Here is a 20840-nt window from a genome sequence, read left to right on the forward strand (position 1 = left end):
TATGAAAATTCAAATTAAGACTAAAGGTACCACTTTAAACCCCATAAATAGATGGGTAGAAATTAAATCTGATACCAGTAGGTATTGGTGAGGTTGTAACTCAGAGGGAACGCATACACTACTGGTGGGAATAAATTGGGACAATCACTTTGGGAACCAGTTTGGCAGTGTGGTGAAGTTGAATATTTGAGTTTCCATTCCTATACATGTACCCTAGCAACTCTTGCACATGTGTACCAGGAGACAGATGCAACAGTGTCTCTCAGGCATTGCTTTTTGAGAAGAAAAGCTGAAGGCACCCCTCATGTCTTTTAGTAGGATGATGGGTAAATAAATGGTTATATTTTCTGCATATTTAATGAAGACAAAACTATTTCCTTAAAGAAAATGTTTCTATTCTTCCTATATCAAAAGGAGTAGAACAATTTTAATGGCATCAAATTCTAATCTCTGAAGAGATGTCAGGCTCTCTTTCATTTTATTTTAATTTAATTTTAATTAATTAATTAATTTTTTGAGATGGAGTTTCACTCTTATTGCCCAGGCTGGAGTGCAGTGGTGCCATCTCGGCTTATTGCAACCTCCGCCTCCCAGGTTCAAGAGATTCTCCTGCCTCAGCCTCCTGAGTAGCTGGGATTACAGGCATGTGCCACCACGCCTGGCTAATTTTTGTATTTTTTTAGTAGAGACAGGGTTTCTCCATGTTGGTCAGGCTGGTCTCGAACCCCCGACCTCAGGTGATCCACCCGCCATGGCCTCCCAAAGTGTTGGGATTACAGGCGTGAGCCACTGCGTCCGGTCTCTCTTTCATTTTAATAAGTCGAGGCAGTTCTTCAAAATGCAGGGGAAGTGGGGCAGGACTTTTGAGCATGGTGATTCGTGATTCAGGGAATGGGATGAAAAGCAGAGTGTTAGCCTTCTCTAGGGATTTTCTCTTAAGATTTGTGTACTCAAGAAAGCAGTATCCCAAGTTTGGTGGTGGTAATGATAGTAGCTACCGTTTCTTGAGAATTTACCACATTCATTTACATGCTCACAGCAGTGCTATAAGGCAGGCATTATCCCATTTTGTAATTAGAAAACTGAAGTTTGTAAGAGTTTAATTTGTATAAGATCGTCTGAAAGTGCAACAGGTGAGAATTGCTTCCAGATTTGGTTGACATCTTTGTTTCAATATTGTCAAGGTAAAAGATTTGACCCTGCTGAAAGAAAGAATCTAGGAATTGTAATGGACACAAACCACAATTAAGTTTTGGGGTACTGCTGGAGTGCTGTTGGTTTACTTCTTTTGTAAAGTCAGCCTGACACTTTACACTGTGGGAAAGCATAAATCTTACAAATCGGGCTGTCTGTTTGCCTTGCACTCAGCATTTATTATTTGGTAGGATATCCTGGGAAATTGAGCATTATATCTCCTAAAAAATGTTTTTAAAAAGGCTCTGTAGGACAAAAATATTACTTAATGTTTAAAAACATTGGCCAGGCATGGTGGCTCACGCCTGTAATCCCAGCACTTTGGGAGGCTGAGGCGGGTGGATCACCAGGTCAGAAGCTGAAGACCAGCCTGGCCAAGATGGTGAAACCCCGTCTCTACTAAAAATACAAAAACTAGCTGTGCGCGGTGGCAGGTGCCTGTAATCTCAGCTTCCCTGGAGGCTGAGGCAGGAGAATCACTTGAACCCGTGTGACAGAGGTTGCAGTGAACTGAGATTGTGCCACTGCATGCGCTCCAGCATGGGTGACAGAGTGAGATTCCGTCTCAAAAAAAAAAAAAAAAAAAAATTTACATTAAAAGCTTTGAGTAGGTAACACATACTCATGGTTCAAAAACCAAAAAAAAAAAAAAAAAAATTCAAAGCAAAAAATTTCTCATCTGTGCTTCCAATGCTTCCATTACCCTGGATTACCCCCATGCAAAATTAAGCATCCTTATTAGCTTATTTATCCCTCTGGATTTTTTAAAAATCTAAGCAAATATGAATATGGATTATTTCCCTCCCTTTATAAGCGAAAGTTCCCTATTTTGAACTTTGCTTATTTTCTTAAAAACATCTTGTAGCTTTTTCATATAGTGTATAAAGAGCTGCTTCTTTTTGACAGCCGCATTCTAATTATGTACCATGTTTTATTTAACCAGTCCCCTTTTGCTAAATACTTCCTACTCCAATTTTTTGATGTTATAAATAGCAAACTATGTGTATATGTCATATCATATGTGTACAAGTATATCTATTGAATACTTTGTTCCTAGAGATGAAATTACTAGATTATTATTTTCAAATTATTGCCAGCTCACTCTGCCTGGGATTTATACTCGATTACATTTCCAACAGCAATGTACTAGAGTATCAGTATCCTCAGAGTCTTGATGGCAGTCTTGTCAAATTTTCTGAGTGTTGGCCCCATGAGGTAAAAATAGATGTCATTATATGTATATTTCTTTTATTAGGAGTGAAATGGAATGTCTTTTTCTTGAACCATTTATATTTTCTTCTATGTGTACTGCCTTCTCTTAGTCCTTGCTCATTTTTTCCTCTTCTTTTGTTAGTCTTTTTCTAATTATTATCTGGGGGCACATGCATATGTGTGTGTACATATATAATATTAACATTTTGTGATATGGAATGGAAATGTTTTTCTCCAGTTGGTCTTTTTGCTTCTGGTATTTTTTTCTAGGTGGAAGTTTTTTATTTTTTTAACTTTTTATATGCGGTATAAATTTTAAGCAAGCACACACTAAATAGCAGAATTAAGAAATGGGCCTTGGGAATAATGAGAAGGAATTGCTGTGGAGAACTAGATAGAACTTTATGGCAGTTTCAACAGCAATATTTACCTATTCAGCTAATATGTATTGAACACTTAATTAGAGTTAAGAACTGTGTGCAGAAGTGGAAGGGTGTGGTGAGAAGAATCAGATATAGTCCTTGCCCTTAGGTATTTTTAAGTTTACTGGGATGACAAACATTATCAAATAATTAAAAATATCTTTTAAAATTGCAGTTGGGTAATCCTTCCATGCTATGAGACAGTACCATAGAGGGCTTTAATTTAAGGAAGTCATTGGAGATTACAGTGAGTTATGAAATATGCATATGAATTTATTGGCAAAGAGGGAAGAGAAGAGCCATCTAGGCAGAGGCAGTAGCTTGTTGCATGGGGAGGTACTGTATTTAAGAGACAGAGAACCCAGTGTGACAGGAGGGAGAGAAAGCAAGACGAAACTGGAGAAGTAATTGGGGGTCAGGCTTTGAAGGTCATGTTAGGGAGTTTTAAGAACTCCTATGTGAAGAACAATGAGATGCCATGGAAGGGTTTTAAATACGGGAGTGACCTGATGGACAAGATTAGTTTAGATGTAAAGTGTGCAAGGATTAGAGTGGCAGAGTAGAAGCAGATGGACTAGTTAGCTAGAAGCCTATTGTAATAGTCCAGGAGAAGGAAATATGGTAGCTTGCTATTGGTTTGGAGTGGAGAAGTGAGACAGTTGGAAGAATATTCAGTGATTGACTTAATATGGGAAGTGAGAGAAAAGGAGGTGTTAAGGATGACTCTCCTAGTTTTCTGGTTTGTTTAATAAGGTAGAGAGTTATGCTATACAGTAGGATATTGTGCTCTGGAAGACAACCAGGTTTGGTGAGATGATGATTTTTATTTTGGATATATAGAGTTTGAACCTCTTTAAGACAGATAAAATCAGATGTCAAGTCAGCAGTTGAATATATTGGCATATAACTTAGAGACCGTGTTTGAGCTGCAGATACGTAATTGGAAGATATCTGTATAGATAAGTGGTAATTTAAATCATTGGTAGGAATGAGATAGCCTGTGTTAAACAGTTAGAAAGAGGATAGTTGTGGGCCTAGAACTCAGTCTTGATAGACTTCAGCATTTAAGAGCATGAACCAGCAAAAGACACAGAGAAGGAACAACCAGAGAAACTGGAGAAGAAAGCTAATAAAGGATGATGTTATGATAGAGGAACAGCAGGAGTGGCAACAGTATTGAATGCTGTTGACTTGTGTAGGTGAAGGCAGATGAAGGCCCATTGGATTTGATGTCATGTGGCCTTACAGATAGTGATGAGAGAGAAAGCCAGATTGAAGGCGATTGAGGAACAAGTAGGTTGAACAGTGATTATGGCTCTAGCCACATAATTGGTGACTAGAACAGAAGATGCTAACTGACTGATACAGAATCAAGGCTAACTTCCTGATTTGGGTTCATCCTCACGTGATGAAGTGCAAATAGTAATACATGGAAATGCAAATGTATGAATAAGTCTATTGAGAGAGCTACATAAATGCTAAGTATCAAGATTTCAATACATTTTATGTATATGTGTATATTATGTATAAAACTCCAATTTACAATGGAAATTGGTTGGAAATTCTTCCTGAGAAGTAAAAGTTGGGTGGATGGGTGAGAATAACAGAAATGGATAGATGGATGATGGTAACCAGGGAGACTGCCTTACAGGGCCTTTTGCATGGTGAAATCAGTGGACTTGTTGCCCTGTAGGGAGTTGCGGGGAATGGGAACTTGAGAAAATGACTAGTATGTCCAGCAAAGGGGAGAAAATGTGGAGAGGACCTAAAAGTTTGTAGTAACACCTTACATGTCTAAGGTGATGGTCCAGTAGACTCCCTAGTTCTGGGTTGGAAGTGGTTGGTTCAGAAATGAATGTTTAAAGAATGCCAATAGTTTGAAAGAAGAAATAAGTTAGCTTTAAAAGGCAGGTATCATAAAACTAGTAGATAAAGAGACATGTAAAAGCCAGATATTTAGATATTGTCTGCAATCTGTATAACACAGTGTTAAAATGAGACATTTTCTTTGGATGAGATAATTGAAATTCATGTGAATTATCTAGGGTCCCAAGCAAATTGAATACTAATGATAAACAAATATGCATTTAACTTGTGGCTTTATTTTGAACCTTTGAAACATAAAGAGCCCTCTTCTGTCCAGACATCTCTTTGTCTTTTATTTATCACCTGGAGAATATTGTTTGTTTCCATTGGCCAAGGCCAATGAAATCAGGATATTAGCAGAGAGATCTGAAGTTGCTTTATTTTCTTTCTCCATAAATGGTTTGAGTTTTCTGAGGCAAAAATTGTGCCCGACAAGTTGCTAGAAATCTAAATGTCAATATAATTGGGAGGGTGTCCTCTGGAAACACTTGCCTTGGCGGCATTTTTGGATAGATGCTATCAAGTGTTTTATCGTGAGAGGTAATCTTTGCACTTTCCTGTACGTAGACTGGTGATGTACATCGAGAGAGACAGCAGAAAGATCACTCCAGGCAAGGAGCAGCAAAGTGGCAATGAATACCTGTCCAAATGCCTGGATCTTCTCATCCGTCACATTGTGCAGGAGCTGCCACGAATCCTGGGTAAATTGGAGTCTCATCCTCAGGCCCTGTTTCTGCTGTTACGTTTCTAAGACTTGGCTTTTAGGCATCAGTTCTTTTTTATTCTTACTTGTCTGTTCTTGAAGGCAAATGCAAAGACACTTTTTCACAAATATGTAGTTTCAAGATTTAAATTTGCTTTATCTGTTTTTGTAATTATTTTGCATCAATGACATGATGAGGCATGATGAAACAATGCCACATTAAGGTGTGATCTGAGGTAAACTGGCCATTTTAGAAAATATACGAAAGAAAAGCGGTTTAATTGCTTAAAATTAGACTTATGCTAGTATTTGGGGGTAACTTTTCTTAAGATTTTTTTTTGCCTAAATCAGAAGAAAAGAATTTTCTCTTGAAATTAGAACACAAATTTATTTATTGTTAAAAAAACTTTGAATAGATTTTATTTATTTTTTTTCCCTTGCTGAAAGAAGATTTTCTTTTATTTGTACAAATGTTTTGGGTATATGAGAAATTTTGTTATATGTATAAAATGCATAGTGATCAAGCCAGGGTATTTAGGGTGTCCGTCACCCACCTACAATACATTTTTGTTAACTATAATCACCTTGCTCTGCTATCAAACACTGAATTTATTTCCTCTATTTTACTGTATGTAAAATACAGTAAATACCCTTTGACCCACTTTTTTTCCTCATCCCTCCACACCCATTCACCCTTCTCAGCCTTTGTTATCTATCTTTCCATTTTCTACTGCCCTATAATCATTTTTTAACTCCCACAATAAATGAGAATAAAAATGCGTGGATTTTAATTTTGAATATTTTGAATATTTAATTTTGAATATTAAAATGTAATGTTAAGGAATTTTGATATTCATTTAAAGTTTAACGTTTGAAACTTTCTTTGGTTTGAAAAATTTATCTTAAGATAAAACATCTAATAATGATTTGCAAAGAATGTTCATTACAGCTAAAGAAATACCTTATTTCATTGTTATTTGCAGAAATTAAAATAACCTTGAGAGCATGTACGTGTAGCTTAAATCCCATTCCATGCTTTTCCAGCAGATGTAGCTATAAACCAGAAATGTTTAGAATGTTAAATTTGATCCAAGCTATTATAGTAGAGGGTACTTAGATTCAGGAATTCAGAACATTAAATCAAAGTAATGAAAATATCTTCAAGGCTAACTGACAGCAACTTTTTGCCCCTTACTGATACTTTAGGAGATTATTTTTGCCTGTTGATAACTGAAAATAGAGCCTCTCAAAATTTATTTCAGATTGTAAGCTTTTTTACCTCAAACCTGAAGGCTATAATTTGGTCAGTTGGTAGCTAAATTCTTTATTACCGGACTTATCCTGTTTTAGGGTATGGCGATAAGATTCTGGTGTCCACAAAGCAAGTTTTATTTATTGTTAGATTTATCATCCAATGAGAAGTTTTGGGAATTGAACTCTTTTTACCTCCAACCTATTCTCTTTTTTTAAAAGTTCTAAGTCATGTTCTGTAATTCATTCACTTATTATTATTATTATTATTATTTTTTACTTTTTTATTTTTATTTTTTTTGAGACAGAGTCTTGCTCTGTCACCCAGGCTGGAGTGCAGTGGCACTATCTCAGCTCACTGCAACCTTCACCTCCCAGATTCAAGTGATTCTCCTCCCTCAGTCTCCCAAGTAGCTGGGACTACAGGCGCACACCACCATGCCCAGCTAATTTTTGTATTTTTAGTAGAGATGGGGTTTCACCATGTTGGCCAGGATGGTCTCGATCTCCTGACCTCGTGATCCGCCCACCTCGGCCTCCCAAAGTGCTAGGATTACAGGCATGAGCCACTGCGCCTGGCCCATTTATTATTTTAAATATTTTTTCTTGTTTGCAAAAGCAACAAGTGCTCATGATTGAAATTTGGAAAATACAGAAAAAATTTCTAAAGCTATTACTCTATTATAATAATTTATTAAATTTTATTTTTCATTTCCAAATGAGACGTTAAGTTTATTTATAGTGTCTTTGCAGAATATCACATTCTGTCCCCGGAGGCCGTAAGTGTCTGTTGTAATTTCAGTACTTGTGAGTAAGTATATCTGCTTATTTTATTTGGAGATTAAGTACCTTGGAAGTCCCATGGGTATTCAAGCAATGACCAGTGGCTCCTAAGTGTTTGTGGTTTTTAACCTCCACATATGCTCCGGGCTGTGCTTCACAGGTGACATTCTTAACTCCTTGGCTAATGTTTCTGGACGTAAACACCCATCAACAGTTCAAGTGAAACAGCTGAAGATGTGTCTCCCCCTGATGCCTATAGTGCTTCACCTCGTAACTTCACAGGTACTATTGTATTGAGGAGGAAAAGGATATAAATTTGCCTCTTCTCTTTGTAAACTGGAGCTGAGAATCCTCAACTCAAAACATTTTTTTTTATTGAGCTAACATTGTACATAGCTTCCAGAATTTAATCTGTAGAAACTCTCATCACACAGGTATTTCGACCTCAAGTTGTGACAGAAGAGTTTCTTTTCAGCTACGGAACTATTCTTGTGAGTAACACTAAATTTTCCTTGTTTCTAATAAAATTGTGCTTCTACTGTTTGTGGAATTTGATGTCAGAATGAGGTGATTTAAAAATCCTATTGGTATTTATTTGTCTCTAGGGAAGTGACCTTTTAATATTTTTATCTGTTGACTGTAATAAAATTTGACATTTGGAGAAAACACATTCTCTCCTGATAATGTATTTTGTTCAGAGACAGCCCAAATAGGGTAAATATGTCCACAGAAACACTTTCATAGATTTTGGTATTAAACATCATGAAAAAATATAATAAAACTGGTGAAAATGGAATGCTGGGAATATAGTATCATTATTATTTACTTCGGCTTATATTGTCCCATCATGTGCAGTTTCTTTTTTTTTTTTTTGAGACAGAGTCTCGCTCTGTTGCCCAGGCTGGAGTGCAGTGGTGCAATCTTGGCTCACTGCAACCTCCGCCTCCTGGGTTCAAGCGATTCTCCTGACCCAGCCCCCACAGTGTCTCTTCTTTTGATGGCATTTCTCTATGTTAAGCTCAGTTTAGCTTTTTCTTTAATTTTGAGGATACAAGTAGAAATGAAAAATTATTGTATTATCTTTCACTTCTGTTTTTGCTCACAAAAATTGTCTTTTTGTTTAGCTCATGAATTATGTTATCTTTTTCCCTTGCCAGTAGTAGTTACAGTATATATGGTTGATAAAATAAGGAGGGCAATACAGAGGGAAAGCTAAAACATTTGTCACAGAGCTTCTTCACTCTTACTTTGATATTAATAATAAACTGAACAGAGATTTTCAAAATGCCATAGACGTAACTAATTAAAATGAGGTCAGCATCTCAATTTTATTGTTTGGAACTTTTTTTTTAAAAAGATTGCCACAACAAGTGAGGATATGGTTTTCTAGAAAGTTCATCATAGGGTGAAGTATGATGTTTGTAAGTATAAATGTTGAGTGACGGTTGCTGATTTTTAGGAAGCAATGCAGTAAAGGTCCCTTTGTGCTCAATTTCAGATTTTTATCATTTGAGTACTTTGAATCTTGAATTCCAGAAAGTCTATAGTTTTGGTACCACATTTATGAATTTGCAAATTATGAGAATTTTTATTTACCACCATCTTTTTACCTGTTTTTAAGTACAGCATAGGCATCATTTTAACATGACTATGATTTTTCTATTTACAGTTCCATTGCGCTGGCATATTGATGCCTGAAATTAGTAATTTTGTCATGGTAACCCACCTTGGATTATTTTGGCACAGTGTTTGTTTGGGATAGGTATAACTGTCTTGTGTTCTTTCTCCCTGTCTTTTTTTTTTCATGTGTAGCATTTTCTTCTGCCTACATTAACTGAGTATGCTTTAGGTTTTTAAGGAACTACCAAGATTTTCCAACAGAAAAGTCTTTATGGACTTTCAGCAATTCTATGTCTATTGGGGAGAACTCATCTGCTCCTTGTAATTCTGTGTTCAGAGACAAGGGAGGAGGCCACACTGAGTGTGTCCATAAAGACTTTTCTATGGGTATTCTGTTGGGTCTTTTCAATATAGGCATCTTTAGGAAATGGAAAATAACTTGGCTGGTGTAGAGATCATTAAGATATTGAAAAAATTTTAGCAGTTTTTTTCTTGATAGTATCACCCAATTAGAGGAAGTTTAGGGAAATAAAATGAAAGTCTTTTGCCTCTCTTCAGTCTATTTTCATAGTTTGAATCATGGCCAGTCCCAGAATTCTTGAATTATTTTTCTTATTGTGTTTGTTTGTTGGCCTTAACTGTGTGTTCACCTTTTGTATACTCAGTGTTAATGGCACTGATGAAATACTAGTAAAGGGAGAGAATTATTGACTAAAATTCAGGACCTGGATTTAGTTATCCATACAGTTCTTGTGCATGTTACTGTGAATTGTTGAGAATTGAATGTTGCTTCTATGAATTAATTCATAATTTTTCCAGAAGATAGCAAAAATGTTACTCAAGTTACAGTGCCTTACTGATGCTATGAGGTCTAGTCTACCCATCCAACATTCTACAGACCCTTAGAAATTTACATTGCAAATTAGCATATTAAAGCCCTTTGAGTTTTCTGCTTTAAAATAATTTTTAAATTTTTTTTAGGCAAAGGCTTCCTAAACTATTTGAGAGGGCTTTTTTTTTTTCTCTTTTTTTGGTGGTAGTGGTGGGGATGCACAGTTATGAACGTTCTGTAGCCCAATCCACAGAACGATTATGTGAAATTGTTCCGGAGCATAGTGCTTATTTGGTTCTGGTGACATAGGGAAGTAGTCCATTCATATTTACATACTTAGCATTGTGGATTTTTTTTTTTGCTTGTTTTTTTGCTTTTTTTCTTTTTTTGAGACAGTCTTGCTCTGTCACCCAGGCTGGAGTGCAGTGGCACAATCAGGCTCAACTGCAACCTTGCCTTCCAGGCGCAAGCAATCCTCCCTCCTCAGCCTCAGATGTAGCTGGAACTATAGGTGTGTGCCACCATGCCTGGCTAATTTTTAAAAATTCTTTGAAGAGATGAGGTTTTACCATCTTGCCTGAGCTGGTCTTGAACTCCTGGACTCAAGTGATCCACCCACCTTGGCCTCCCAAAGTGCTGGGATTATAGGCATGAGCCACAGTAAGTTTTGAAAGACTTACTGGTACATCTGGAGATAAATATTATTTTCAGTATTTCTCAAAATGTATCTCATGGAGTAGCTATTGTCTTAGCTTTCATATTGTCCTTTCATATTTTAAAGATATGACTTAATTGGGGTATTCAAGCTTTGTTCACTTTTAGAAGCTGTATCTAGTAGCAGCAAGCCAAGAATTTCTTGGCTTCCCCTGAGGCAGCTCTTCACGAGCTGCTGGCTTGCCTTGGGGTGGGTGTGGAGATAGCAGCCAGGGTTGGTGTGATCTCTATACATTAGAAGTGTTCTTAAGGAGCAGACTGGAGAAGCGGGGATTGGAACTGTGCTTCCCATTGACTTCAGTTTTATAATGGCACTAGGGCATGGTTTGCCTATTTGACCTACAGACATTTTTTTTTTTTGGTACAAAAATTCAGGATACTTCTTATATATGGAGGCATAAATACAAGAATTAATTTTTTTGTAAATTTTTTTCCCCCAAGGAAAATGAAGTTTTGGTTGTCTTATATTTTAAAGAGACTAGCATTTGGAAACAATTCAGCAGAGTAATTTTAAACCATTATCAAGCTTTGAAAGACTCCTGGAAAAAGAGGACTACCCAGCTGATAATTGCTATTTTCACTTCTTATTGGCAGAAACAGCCTGTTGTCTTACTCAGCTCCCTCTCCAGGTTTCAGCAGTCTAGTCTCTGGGGAAGTTCTGTGGTGAATACCAGGCTTCTTTTGGGCCTCCATTGAATTGAGCTGGGAAACAGGAAGTAGTAAATTAAGGAAATATTTTCAAGAGCTCATGATGTGTATTAACCTAACATTCACTATATTTCTTATGTCCTTTTGAAAATGCATTTGATTAATGAGCAGAGGAAGCAGACTTTGTTGTGTTTAAGTTCTGGCCTCATTAGTTTATAAAAGTATGATGGCTTGTGGTGTTTATAGTTTTCTACAAAAAATAACTAATGAAAGGTTATACTTCCTGCCCTCTGTAGATTTTTATGTAAAGGAATGCTGGTTTATTGATAGATATTGGCTTCAGCTGCAGAAAAAGCCAGAGATAGTGCACTCCTGTATTTTTGAAAACATGATAGTATATATTTACTTATTTGTTGCCACCTAGATATTCTTGTCTTTTTTCCTTTAACATATCATGAATTTGTATCCCAGTTTGCTTTAGGAGCTTTTTTTCAGCCCCTGATGGGGATCACTGAATGATATTGAGAGTGCTGGCACACACTGCTCCACATCCCCTAGCCAGCAGACCTAGCTCAGGGTGGGTGGTCTTTTTTGCTCCCCTGCTGAAACTCCCATCTTTGAAGTTTGCACCATGAGAAGATATTGTGTCACCCCCTGTGTTGTGGTCATCTGCAGATTTCTGGGTCATTGGCCCTTGTTCCTCAGCATTCCTTTAGCACTTGGCTCACCATGAGCCTCTCCTTGCCACTCTTGCATCATTGGTGGGGAATTTGGTATCCCTCTGAAGGATCCTTCCAGTGCCTCAGCCTTGCAGCTCCCTGGCTGCTTCTCTCCCCAAGAGCTTGTCTGTCTCCCCATCAGCTGCCTGCTCCCATGGTCAAACACTTGACCTTACTGTCAGCATCCGCTTGTTGGCCCACCACCCCTGATTTTCAGCTCATTTCCTCTCCTCCCCAACTCCCACAACCCTTCAGCTCCTGTGAGACTTAATTGTTCCTACCTGCTTTCTGCTCACCATCCTGCCCTGCCACGGCTCTGCTTTTTCACTTTCTCTTTACTCCACCTAGAGTGCCTGGTCCAGCATTAGTCACAATCTTTTTTTTTTTTTTTGGAGACAAGAGTCTCCCTCTGTCTCCCAGGCTTGTGTAGCAGAGGGATCTCGGCTCACTGCAACCTCTGTTTCGTGGTCTCCAGCAATTCTCATTCCTCAGCCTCCCAAGTAGCTGGGATTACAGGCGGGTGCCACCACTCGTGGCTAATTTTTGTAGTTTTTGTAGAGATGGGGTTTCACCATGTTGGCCATGCTGGTCTCAAACTCCTGACCTCAAGTGATCCGCCTGCCTCAGCCTCCCAAAGTGCTGGGATTATAGGCATGAGCCACCATGTCCGGTTGTCTGGCAAATCTTCATGCTAGCTAAATTTAAGCCTCCACCTACCCTAGCCCTGCTTTGAGTGGCTAAATATGGCTGGGGGCGGGGGAGGGGGAAACAGTGCAAATGACAGGTCTCTCTTAAAATTCACATCAGCCAGTGACTATATGTTCCTTTCTCCTTGAATCTCCAATGCCTGCTACCCCGTCCTCACTCTCACCTCATTACTCCCTGTTACACTGAGAATGAGAAGGAAGAAATATATAAAAAAAATTCAAATTGGTAAATGAATGAAAAATTTGTAGGAATTTTTAAAAAATTAAATAGGGGAAGTATAAGGTAGGAAATAAAGCCCATAATTCTTCATAATAAATAATTAATAATAAATAATTTCAGCATTTAGACAAGCTTCATATACATATATATACACATATATGTATATATATGTGTATATATGTATATATATACACATATATGTATATATGTGTATATATGTATATATATACACATATATGTATATATGTGTATATATATATATACACATATATGTATATATGTATATATGTATATATACACATATATGTATATATGTATATATGTATATATACACATATATGTATATATGTATATATGTATATATATACACATATATGTATATATGTATATATGTATATATATACACATATATGTATATATGTATATATGTATATATATACACATATATGTATATATGTATATATGTATATATATACACATATATGTATATATGTATATATGTATATATATACACATATATGTATATATGTATATATGTATATATATACACATATATGTATATATGTATATATGTATATATATACACATATATGTATATATATATATATGTATATATATGAAAAAGACAGTACATGTGAGTGGTTAGAAAGTTGCAAGGGAAGAGAAAGGCAGAAAAGGCAGTGAAGCATACCTCCTCAGGTTCCCAAAGGAAGCAATGCTTGTCCTTTCCTGTGGTCTCTTCCTCAAAAATTATTGTTCGCATCACCAGCATTTGTGTATTATGTGTATATTTTTAAGAGAATTACACAAAAGGGATTGTTGTTACATACACTACTCTGTGTCTTTTTTACTTAGTAATCCATAGACATTTATGTACATATGTTTAAGTCAAAAGATCTCTCTGAGTTTTTTATTCAACATCAAATTTATATTTTATTCGATAAAAGTTATGTGTCCATTTTGGAATTATGTGAAATGATTTTAATAAAATTATCATGAAAAGCATACATTGCTGCTTTTAAAAATTAACTCGGCCAGGCATGGTGGCTCACGCCTGTAATCCCAGCACTTTGGGAGGCCGAGGCAGGCGGATTACGAGATCAGGAGATTGAGACCATCCTGGCCAACATGGTGAAACCCCATCTCTACTAAAAATACAAAAATTAACTGGGCGTGGTGGCGCATGCCTGTAGTCCCAGCTACTTGGAAGGCTGAGACAGGCAAATCACTTGAACCTGGGAGGCGGAGGTTGCAGAGAACCGAGATTATGCCACTGCACTCCAGCCTGGTGACAGAGCGAGACTCTGTCTCAAAAAACAAAACAAAACCAAACAAACTCCATTTTAAAGTCCATTTTGTTTATTTGTAGACCAAAAAAGAATTGAAGATGTCCTCTGTTTTCACTTTTTAAAGGGCTTGCATTTTATAGGATTTCTGATTTTCTTTGTAACCTAGACAATAAATGTCTTTAAGGTTTTTTTTTCGTATTTTAAAGGTAATTTATGCTTATTTATTTAAATTATAATTCATGCTTATTAAAGAAAATGTGGAAAAGTATAGTGAAATTTGAAGAAAATAAAATTATCTGTAACTCTGCACTAGGAGACAACCATTGTTAACATATTGTTGTTTTCTTATGTTTTCCATTCATATAGATGCATTTGTATTGTAGAAACAATTATTTATGTATCTATAACATGTATGTGACATACACAAATAAATATGGTTGAGACCTTCTGTATCCATAGATTTGTATTCTGCCTTTAAAAAACTTAGGTTGCATTTAAGTATTTTCCTATAACTTTAAAACATTCTTTTTAAAAACATTTTAAAATTTAATTTTAAATTGACAAATAAGAATTGTATACATTTATTGTGTACAACAGATTGTTTTGAAATATGTGTACATTGTGGAATGGCTAAATTGAGCTAATAAACATATCTATTACCTCACATATTTGTTTTTGTGGTGAGAAAACTTGAAATCTACTATTACCAATTTTCAAGACTACATTTTTATTAACTATACTCACCATATACTTTAGATCTCTTGATACCTTATTCCCTGTATATAATCAAAATTTTGTGTCCTTTGACCAATGTCTTTCCCCTATCCCCAGTCCCTGGTAACTACCATCTCTTCTCTACTTCTTAGTTCAACTTTTTTAGTTCTCACCTGTAAGTGAGACCACATGATATTTGTCTTTATGTGTCTGGCTCATTTCACTTACATAATGTTCTCTAGGTTTATCCATGTTGCCACAAATGACAGGATTTCCTTTTTAAAACAATTCCATCGTGTATATTTGCCACATTTAAAAAATCCGTTCATCTGTTAATGGACAGTTGAGTTGATTCTATATCTTGACTATTGTGAAGAAAGCTGCAGTGAACATGGGAGTGTGGATATTTCTTCAACATACTGATTTTATTTCCTTTGGAAATATATATATATATAGTATATGTATTTATTTGAGTAGTTGGATTACTTAATCATGTGATACTTATATTTTTAATTTTTTTGACAAATTTTTGTACTATTTTTCATAATGGCTGTACTAGTTTACATTCCCACCAACAGTGTGCAAGAGTTCCCTTTTCTATACATCCTCACCAGTCCTTGTTATCTTTTATCTTTTTGATAATAGCCATTCTTATAGATGCGAAGTGATATCTCATTATAGTTTTAATTTTCCTTTCCCTGGTTAGTGATGTTGAGCATTTTTTCATATACCTATTGACCATTTGTATATCTTCTTTCGAGTAATGTCTATTCAATCCTTTGACTTTTTTTTTTTTTTCTTTTTTTGGAGACAAGGTCTTGCCCTCTCACCCAGGCTGGAGTGCAGGGATACCATCATAGCCCACTGCAGCCTTGATCTCCTGGGCCCAAGTGATCCTCCACCTCAGCCTCTGAGTAGCTAAAGCTACAGGTGCATGCCACCATGCTTGGCTAATTTTTTATTTTTCTGCAGAGACAGTCTTGCTATGTTGCCCAAGCTGGTCTCAAACTCCTGGCCTCAGATTATCCTCCTGCTATGGCCTCTCACAGTGCTGGAATTATAGGTGTGAGCCACTTCACCTGTCCTGACCATTTGAAAACATTGGGTTATCTGCTTTCTTACTATTGAGTTAAGTTCTTTGTATATTTTGCATATTCACCCCTCATAGATATGTGGTTTACAAATATTTTTTTCCCATTCCGTAAGTTGTCTCTTCACTCTGCAGAAGCTTTTTATGTTGATGTAATCCCATTTGTCTACTTTTGCTTTTGTGTCCGATCTAAAAAAATTATTGCCCAGACCAATGTCATGGAGGTTAACCCCTTTGTTTTTCTCTAGTTGTTTTGCAATTTCAGGTCTTATGTTTTCTAGCATTTTAATGGTTACTCTTCTGTTTGTATGAACTATATATAGCTTGGTATAATTTCAGTAAGATTCAAAAATACACAAACAATATACTATTTAGGGACACATGTATATGTGTTAAAACTATTTTAAGAAAACCAAGAAAATGATAAATACATGATAGTGGTTATCTCTGGAAGTGAGGTAGGCAGATGGGATGGGGGACTTTATACAATCAATTGGGAATGTCTTAGTTCTTAACTTGAGTAGTGGGTTTAAGGGTTTTCTTTGTAACACAAAATACAAACCTATGTTCTTTTGTATATGTTACATAGATTCTATTTTATATATATATACACACATATATACACATATATATGTGTATATATATATATTTTTTTGAGACAGAGTCTCGCTCTGTCAGCCAGGCTGGACTGCAATGGCATGATCTTGGCTCACTACAACCTCTGCCTCCTGGGCTCAAGCAATTCTCCTGCCTCAGCCTCCTGAGTAGTTGGGATTACAGGCGTGTGCCACCATGCCTGGCTAATTTTGTATTTTTAGTTGAGACGGGGTTTCACCATGTTAGCCAGGCTGGTCTCGAACTCCTGACCTCAAGTAATCTGCCCGCCTTGGCCTCCCAAAGTGCTGGGATTACAGGCTTGAGCCACTGCACCTGGCCTATGTTAGACCACTTTCTATTGTGGGCTAATTGCTTATACTTAGTTACTTTTTAGTTCCGAGGTCATCTTATATTTTATTTGCTATTTGTTACCATGTATACAATAATATATATATATAAAATTTTGTTTACTAGGGGCAAGAACTCCGTTGCAGTGTTCTTGCAGTCAGTAACATGGGTGCTGTGCCTAGCATGGCAGTGATTGTTTCATTGTCCTGGAGTACCTTTTCTGTCCAGAGCATTTGGCCAGAGACTGGGAAGCTCATTCATCCAGGGAGCTGAGGCCTCAGAGCTCACAGCCGAGCTACTAAGGCCTTCCTCTCAAACAGCAATGGGAGTCATCCTGCAAAGGAGGGACTAGCATGGTGCATGGGAGCGCAGATAAGGGGGGTGGAATAAGAGGTATCTAGGAGGAACTCAAAACAGTGGCGAAATTTGAAGACAGGCTTTGAGAGCGAAATTACTGTCTTGACACAGTTTGTACTCAGGGTAGCTAAGGCTTAATTGACCTTTCTTTGAGATGACCGTTTTCCCTGGTTAGGTGCCATTCGAACTCACTTCTGATATGGCGAGCAAGTAATTGTGGCGTATTATTGGACATGGTTATGTATCAGTTGTATTATACTCACTTTTGCAAATGCTTATATTAACATTGACTTTATTCTAAGATTAAATCTCATTGATAGTGATTTGTATATTTAAAAATGATTCTTTGGGAGGCCGAGGCAGGTGGATCACCTGAGGTCGGGAGTTTGAGACCAGCATGACCAACATGAGAAACCCCATCTCTACTAAAAATACAAAATTAGCCAGGCGTGGTGACACATGCCTGTAATCCCAGATACTCGGGAGGCTGAGGTGGGAGAATCACTTGAAGCTGGAAGGCAGAGGTTTTGGTGAGCCGAGATTGCGCCACTGCACTCCAGCCTGGGCAACAAGAGCAAAACGCTGTCTCAAAAAAAAAAAAAAAAAGATTATAGTTTATACTTTATGTATATTATTTAATATACTTTTATAACTATAATAATATGTGTTGAGTATTTAATACTGTCTATGAGTTATTAAAAACAATAAGTACAGTTTTGGGCAAAATGTAAACTATATTTTATTTCAGAGTTACTTTGAAACTCTATTTATTAAAAATTTATTTTTTTTCAGAGTCATATTAAATCTGTAGACTCAGGAGAAACGAACATAGATGGAGCCATAGGTGAGTAGACCATGGAACATTTTATGTCTTTGTTTGAGGTACTTTAATATTGTGATTTAGAACATGTAAATAAACACCTATAATAATTAACTGTATTTCTAGGACTGACAGCATCAGAAGAATTTATCAAGATCACATTGTCGGCTTTTGAAGCAATAATACAGTATCCTATTTTATTGAAAGACTATCGCTCCACGGTCAGTTCTGGCAGCTTTTGAAAAAAGCTCCTTTTAAATTTACTTGGTAATTCTGTATATAAAGAGACCTCGTTTACAGTGCTTGGCTCATATGTGTTCCTCACATGAAATAACCATTCAGAACCCCCCTACCCTGGCAGGATGAACATAGGAAATCCCTTCCCTTTGTTGACTTTCTTGGCATTTTTCTTTATTATTCTCTTTCCTTCCTGGTCCACACCTATCCCTCAGCCTACTTTCTTCCTGCCTGATTATTTGTTGCAACTGATAGTACAAACCTTCAGAGCAAGGTTTCTCAACCTTGGCACTAAAGGCATTTTGGGATGGACAGTTCTTTGTTATGGGGCTCTCCCGTGCATTCTGGGATGTTTAGCAGAAACCCTGACCTCTACTCACTAGATGCTGGTAGCCCCACTCCATCTCCCTTCAGTTATGACAACCAAAATTGTCTCTACACATTGACATATGTCCTCTGGGTGGCAAAATTGCTCCCATTTGAGAAACTGTGCCTTAGAAGCATCCTTAGGTGAGCTGCTTGTTGACTTTAGGAAAAGGAAATCCTCCCTCCCTTTCTTTCTGCAGAAAGGCCCCCAGAAGAGGAGCCAGTTAGGAAGACATTTAGCTTATGGTGCAAGGAGCAGTATCAGGTTTTGCCAGGCAGTGGCTTTCCCTAGAAGCTGCTGTGGAGCAGACACGTGGTTCCATCCTTACCTCCTTAACTTTCCCATCTCCCACCCCTGCCCCTCTCACTGAAGCGCTGGCAATTTGGTATAGGGAGGATGTGTTTTTTGTACCCCAGCTCATGCCTGTTTCCAGTGTTCTGTCCCATTTAGCATTTGACCCAAGCAATAGTGACTGCTTTTAGATAACAAATTATGTGGGCATCCAAAGCATAACCCAGCAGAGAGTTTGATGTGAAAATGTTTTTCAGATTTCCAACAACTAACCCTAAAGGCAACATTTTAGATAGCAGTAAATCATGAGTTGTGAATTGCCTGTAATGATGAATAAAAGTAATGAATTTAGAAATAAAAACTGTACTTAAAAAAGATATTATGAAGTAAATAAAAAGTTAATTTTGACACCTTCATGGTCACATAGATACCATTGTAGAACTGAATTCTTCAGTTTGTTTCCTCACATATTTCTCCACCCTCTGCCCCCACCCTTCAAACACAGTTAACTTGTTTGTGTGTGTGTGTGTGTGTGTGTGTGTGTGTGTGTGCATTAAATCCTTCACTTAAGTACTATATTCTGTGGCTTCTAACATCTTGGAATTAGTTCTAGTTTGGGTTTTTTTAATAGACAGATTTAGAAATTTCAATTTATAAAACATGGCTTAGAATGCCATTGTTTCATTTTGCTAATAGCTTCTGTTTCTTTGTTCTTTGATTGTTGTAATTATTCTTATTTCCTTTCTTTTTCTTTGGGTCTATTTTGTATTCTTTTTCTAACTTTTTGGGGTAAATATTTAGCTTGTTAATTTTTCATATTTCTTTTCTAATTTATGCATTTCAGATTAGGTTTAAATACTGCTTTAGCATCATCCCACAAGTTTTGGTATATATAGTTTTAATCTTTTAGTTAAAATATTTTATATTTTTCTTTATTGACTCATGGGTTATTAATATATATATGTATTTAAATGTCAGATGGATACATTATATTTATCTTTGTATATTGATTTCTAGTTTAACTGCTTTGAAGTTAGAGAATGTAGTCTGGATGATTTTAATATGTTGAAATTCATCAAGTCTTGTTTTATAGCCCATTATGAGGTTATTTTTTGTAGATATTCTGTATGTTTGAAAAAAAATACATATTTTGCAGCTGTTCCGTGCAGTGTTCAATATATGTTCATCAAGTAATTTATTAGTTATCTTGTTCAAATCTTGTCGTTGGCTGGGCATGGTGGCTCACGCCTGTAATCCCAGCACTTTGGGAGGCTGATGCGGGCAGATCACTTGAGGTCAGGAGTTCAAGACCATCCTGGCCAACATGGTGAAACCCCGTCTGTACTGAAAATACAAAAATTAGCTGGGCATGGTGGTGTGTGCCTGTAGTCCCAGCTGCTCGGGAGGCTGGGGCAGGAGAATTGCTTGAACCTGGGAGGTGGAGGTTGCAGTGAGCCGAGATCGTGCTGCTGCACTCCAGGCTGGTGACAAAGCGAAACCCCGTCTCAAAAAAAAAAAAAGAAAAAAAAAAAAAAAACCTTACTAATTTTGGCCTGCTTTTTCTATAAATTACTGAAGGAGATGTGTATAAGTCTCCTATTACTATTATGAATTTATTTCTTCTTGTAGTTCTGACAATTTTTGTTTTATGTATTTTGAGGCCATGTTATTAAGTGTATGCAAATTTCAAATTATGTCATCTTATGAAATCAGCCTTGTATCATTTTGAAGTCACCCTCTTTATATCTAGTAATGTTTTTTGCCTTACTCTACTTTGTCCCATTCTAACATAATCCTGCAAACTTTGTTTTGATTAATATTTGCCTGCTGTATATTTTT

General features: G+C 36.7%; 1 protein-coding gene across 6 annotated transcripts in view; it reads left to right on the top strand.

Annotated features, from left to right (window-relative positions):
• ULK4 (unc-51 like kinase 4) overlaps positions 1–20840 on the top strand; it is a 722036-nt gene that overhangs the window by 240198 nt on the left and 460998 nt on the right. For all 6 annotated transcript variants that reach the window (XM_054482410.2, XM_054482411.2, XM_054482412.2 and 3 more), the window contains 5 exons: positions 5262–5395; positions 7592–7713; positions 7866–7922; positions 18079–18130; positions 18233–18327. In XM_054482410.2, the coding sequence (XP_054338385.1) occupies positions 5262–5395; positions 7592–7713; positions 7866–7922; positions 18079–18130; positions 18233–18327 (460 nt within the window). The remainder of the gene's footprint in view (positions 1–5261; positions 5396–7591; positions 7714–7865; positions 7923–18078; positions 18131–18232; positions 18328–20840) is intronic.

This window comes from Pongo pygmaeus, chromosome 2 (assembly GCF_028885625.2).
Source record: "Pongo pygmaeus isolate AG05252 chromosome 2, NHGRI_mPonPyg2-v2.0_pri, whole genome shotgun sequence".
Taxonomy (NCBI): Eukaryota; Metazoa; Chordata; class Mammalia; order Primates; family Hominidae; genus Pongo; species Pongo pygmaeus.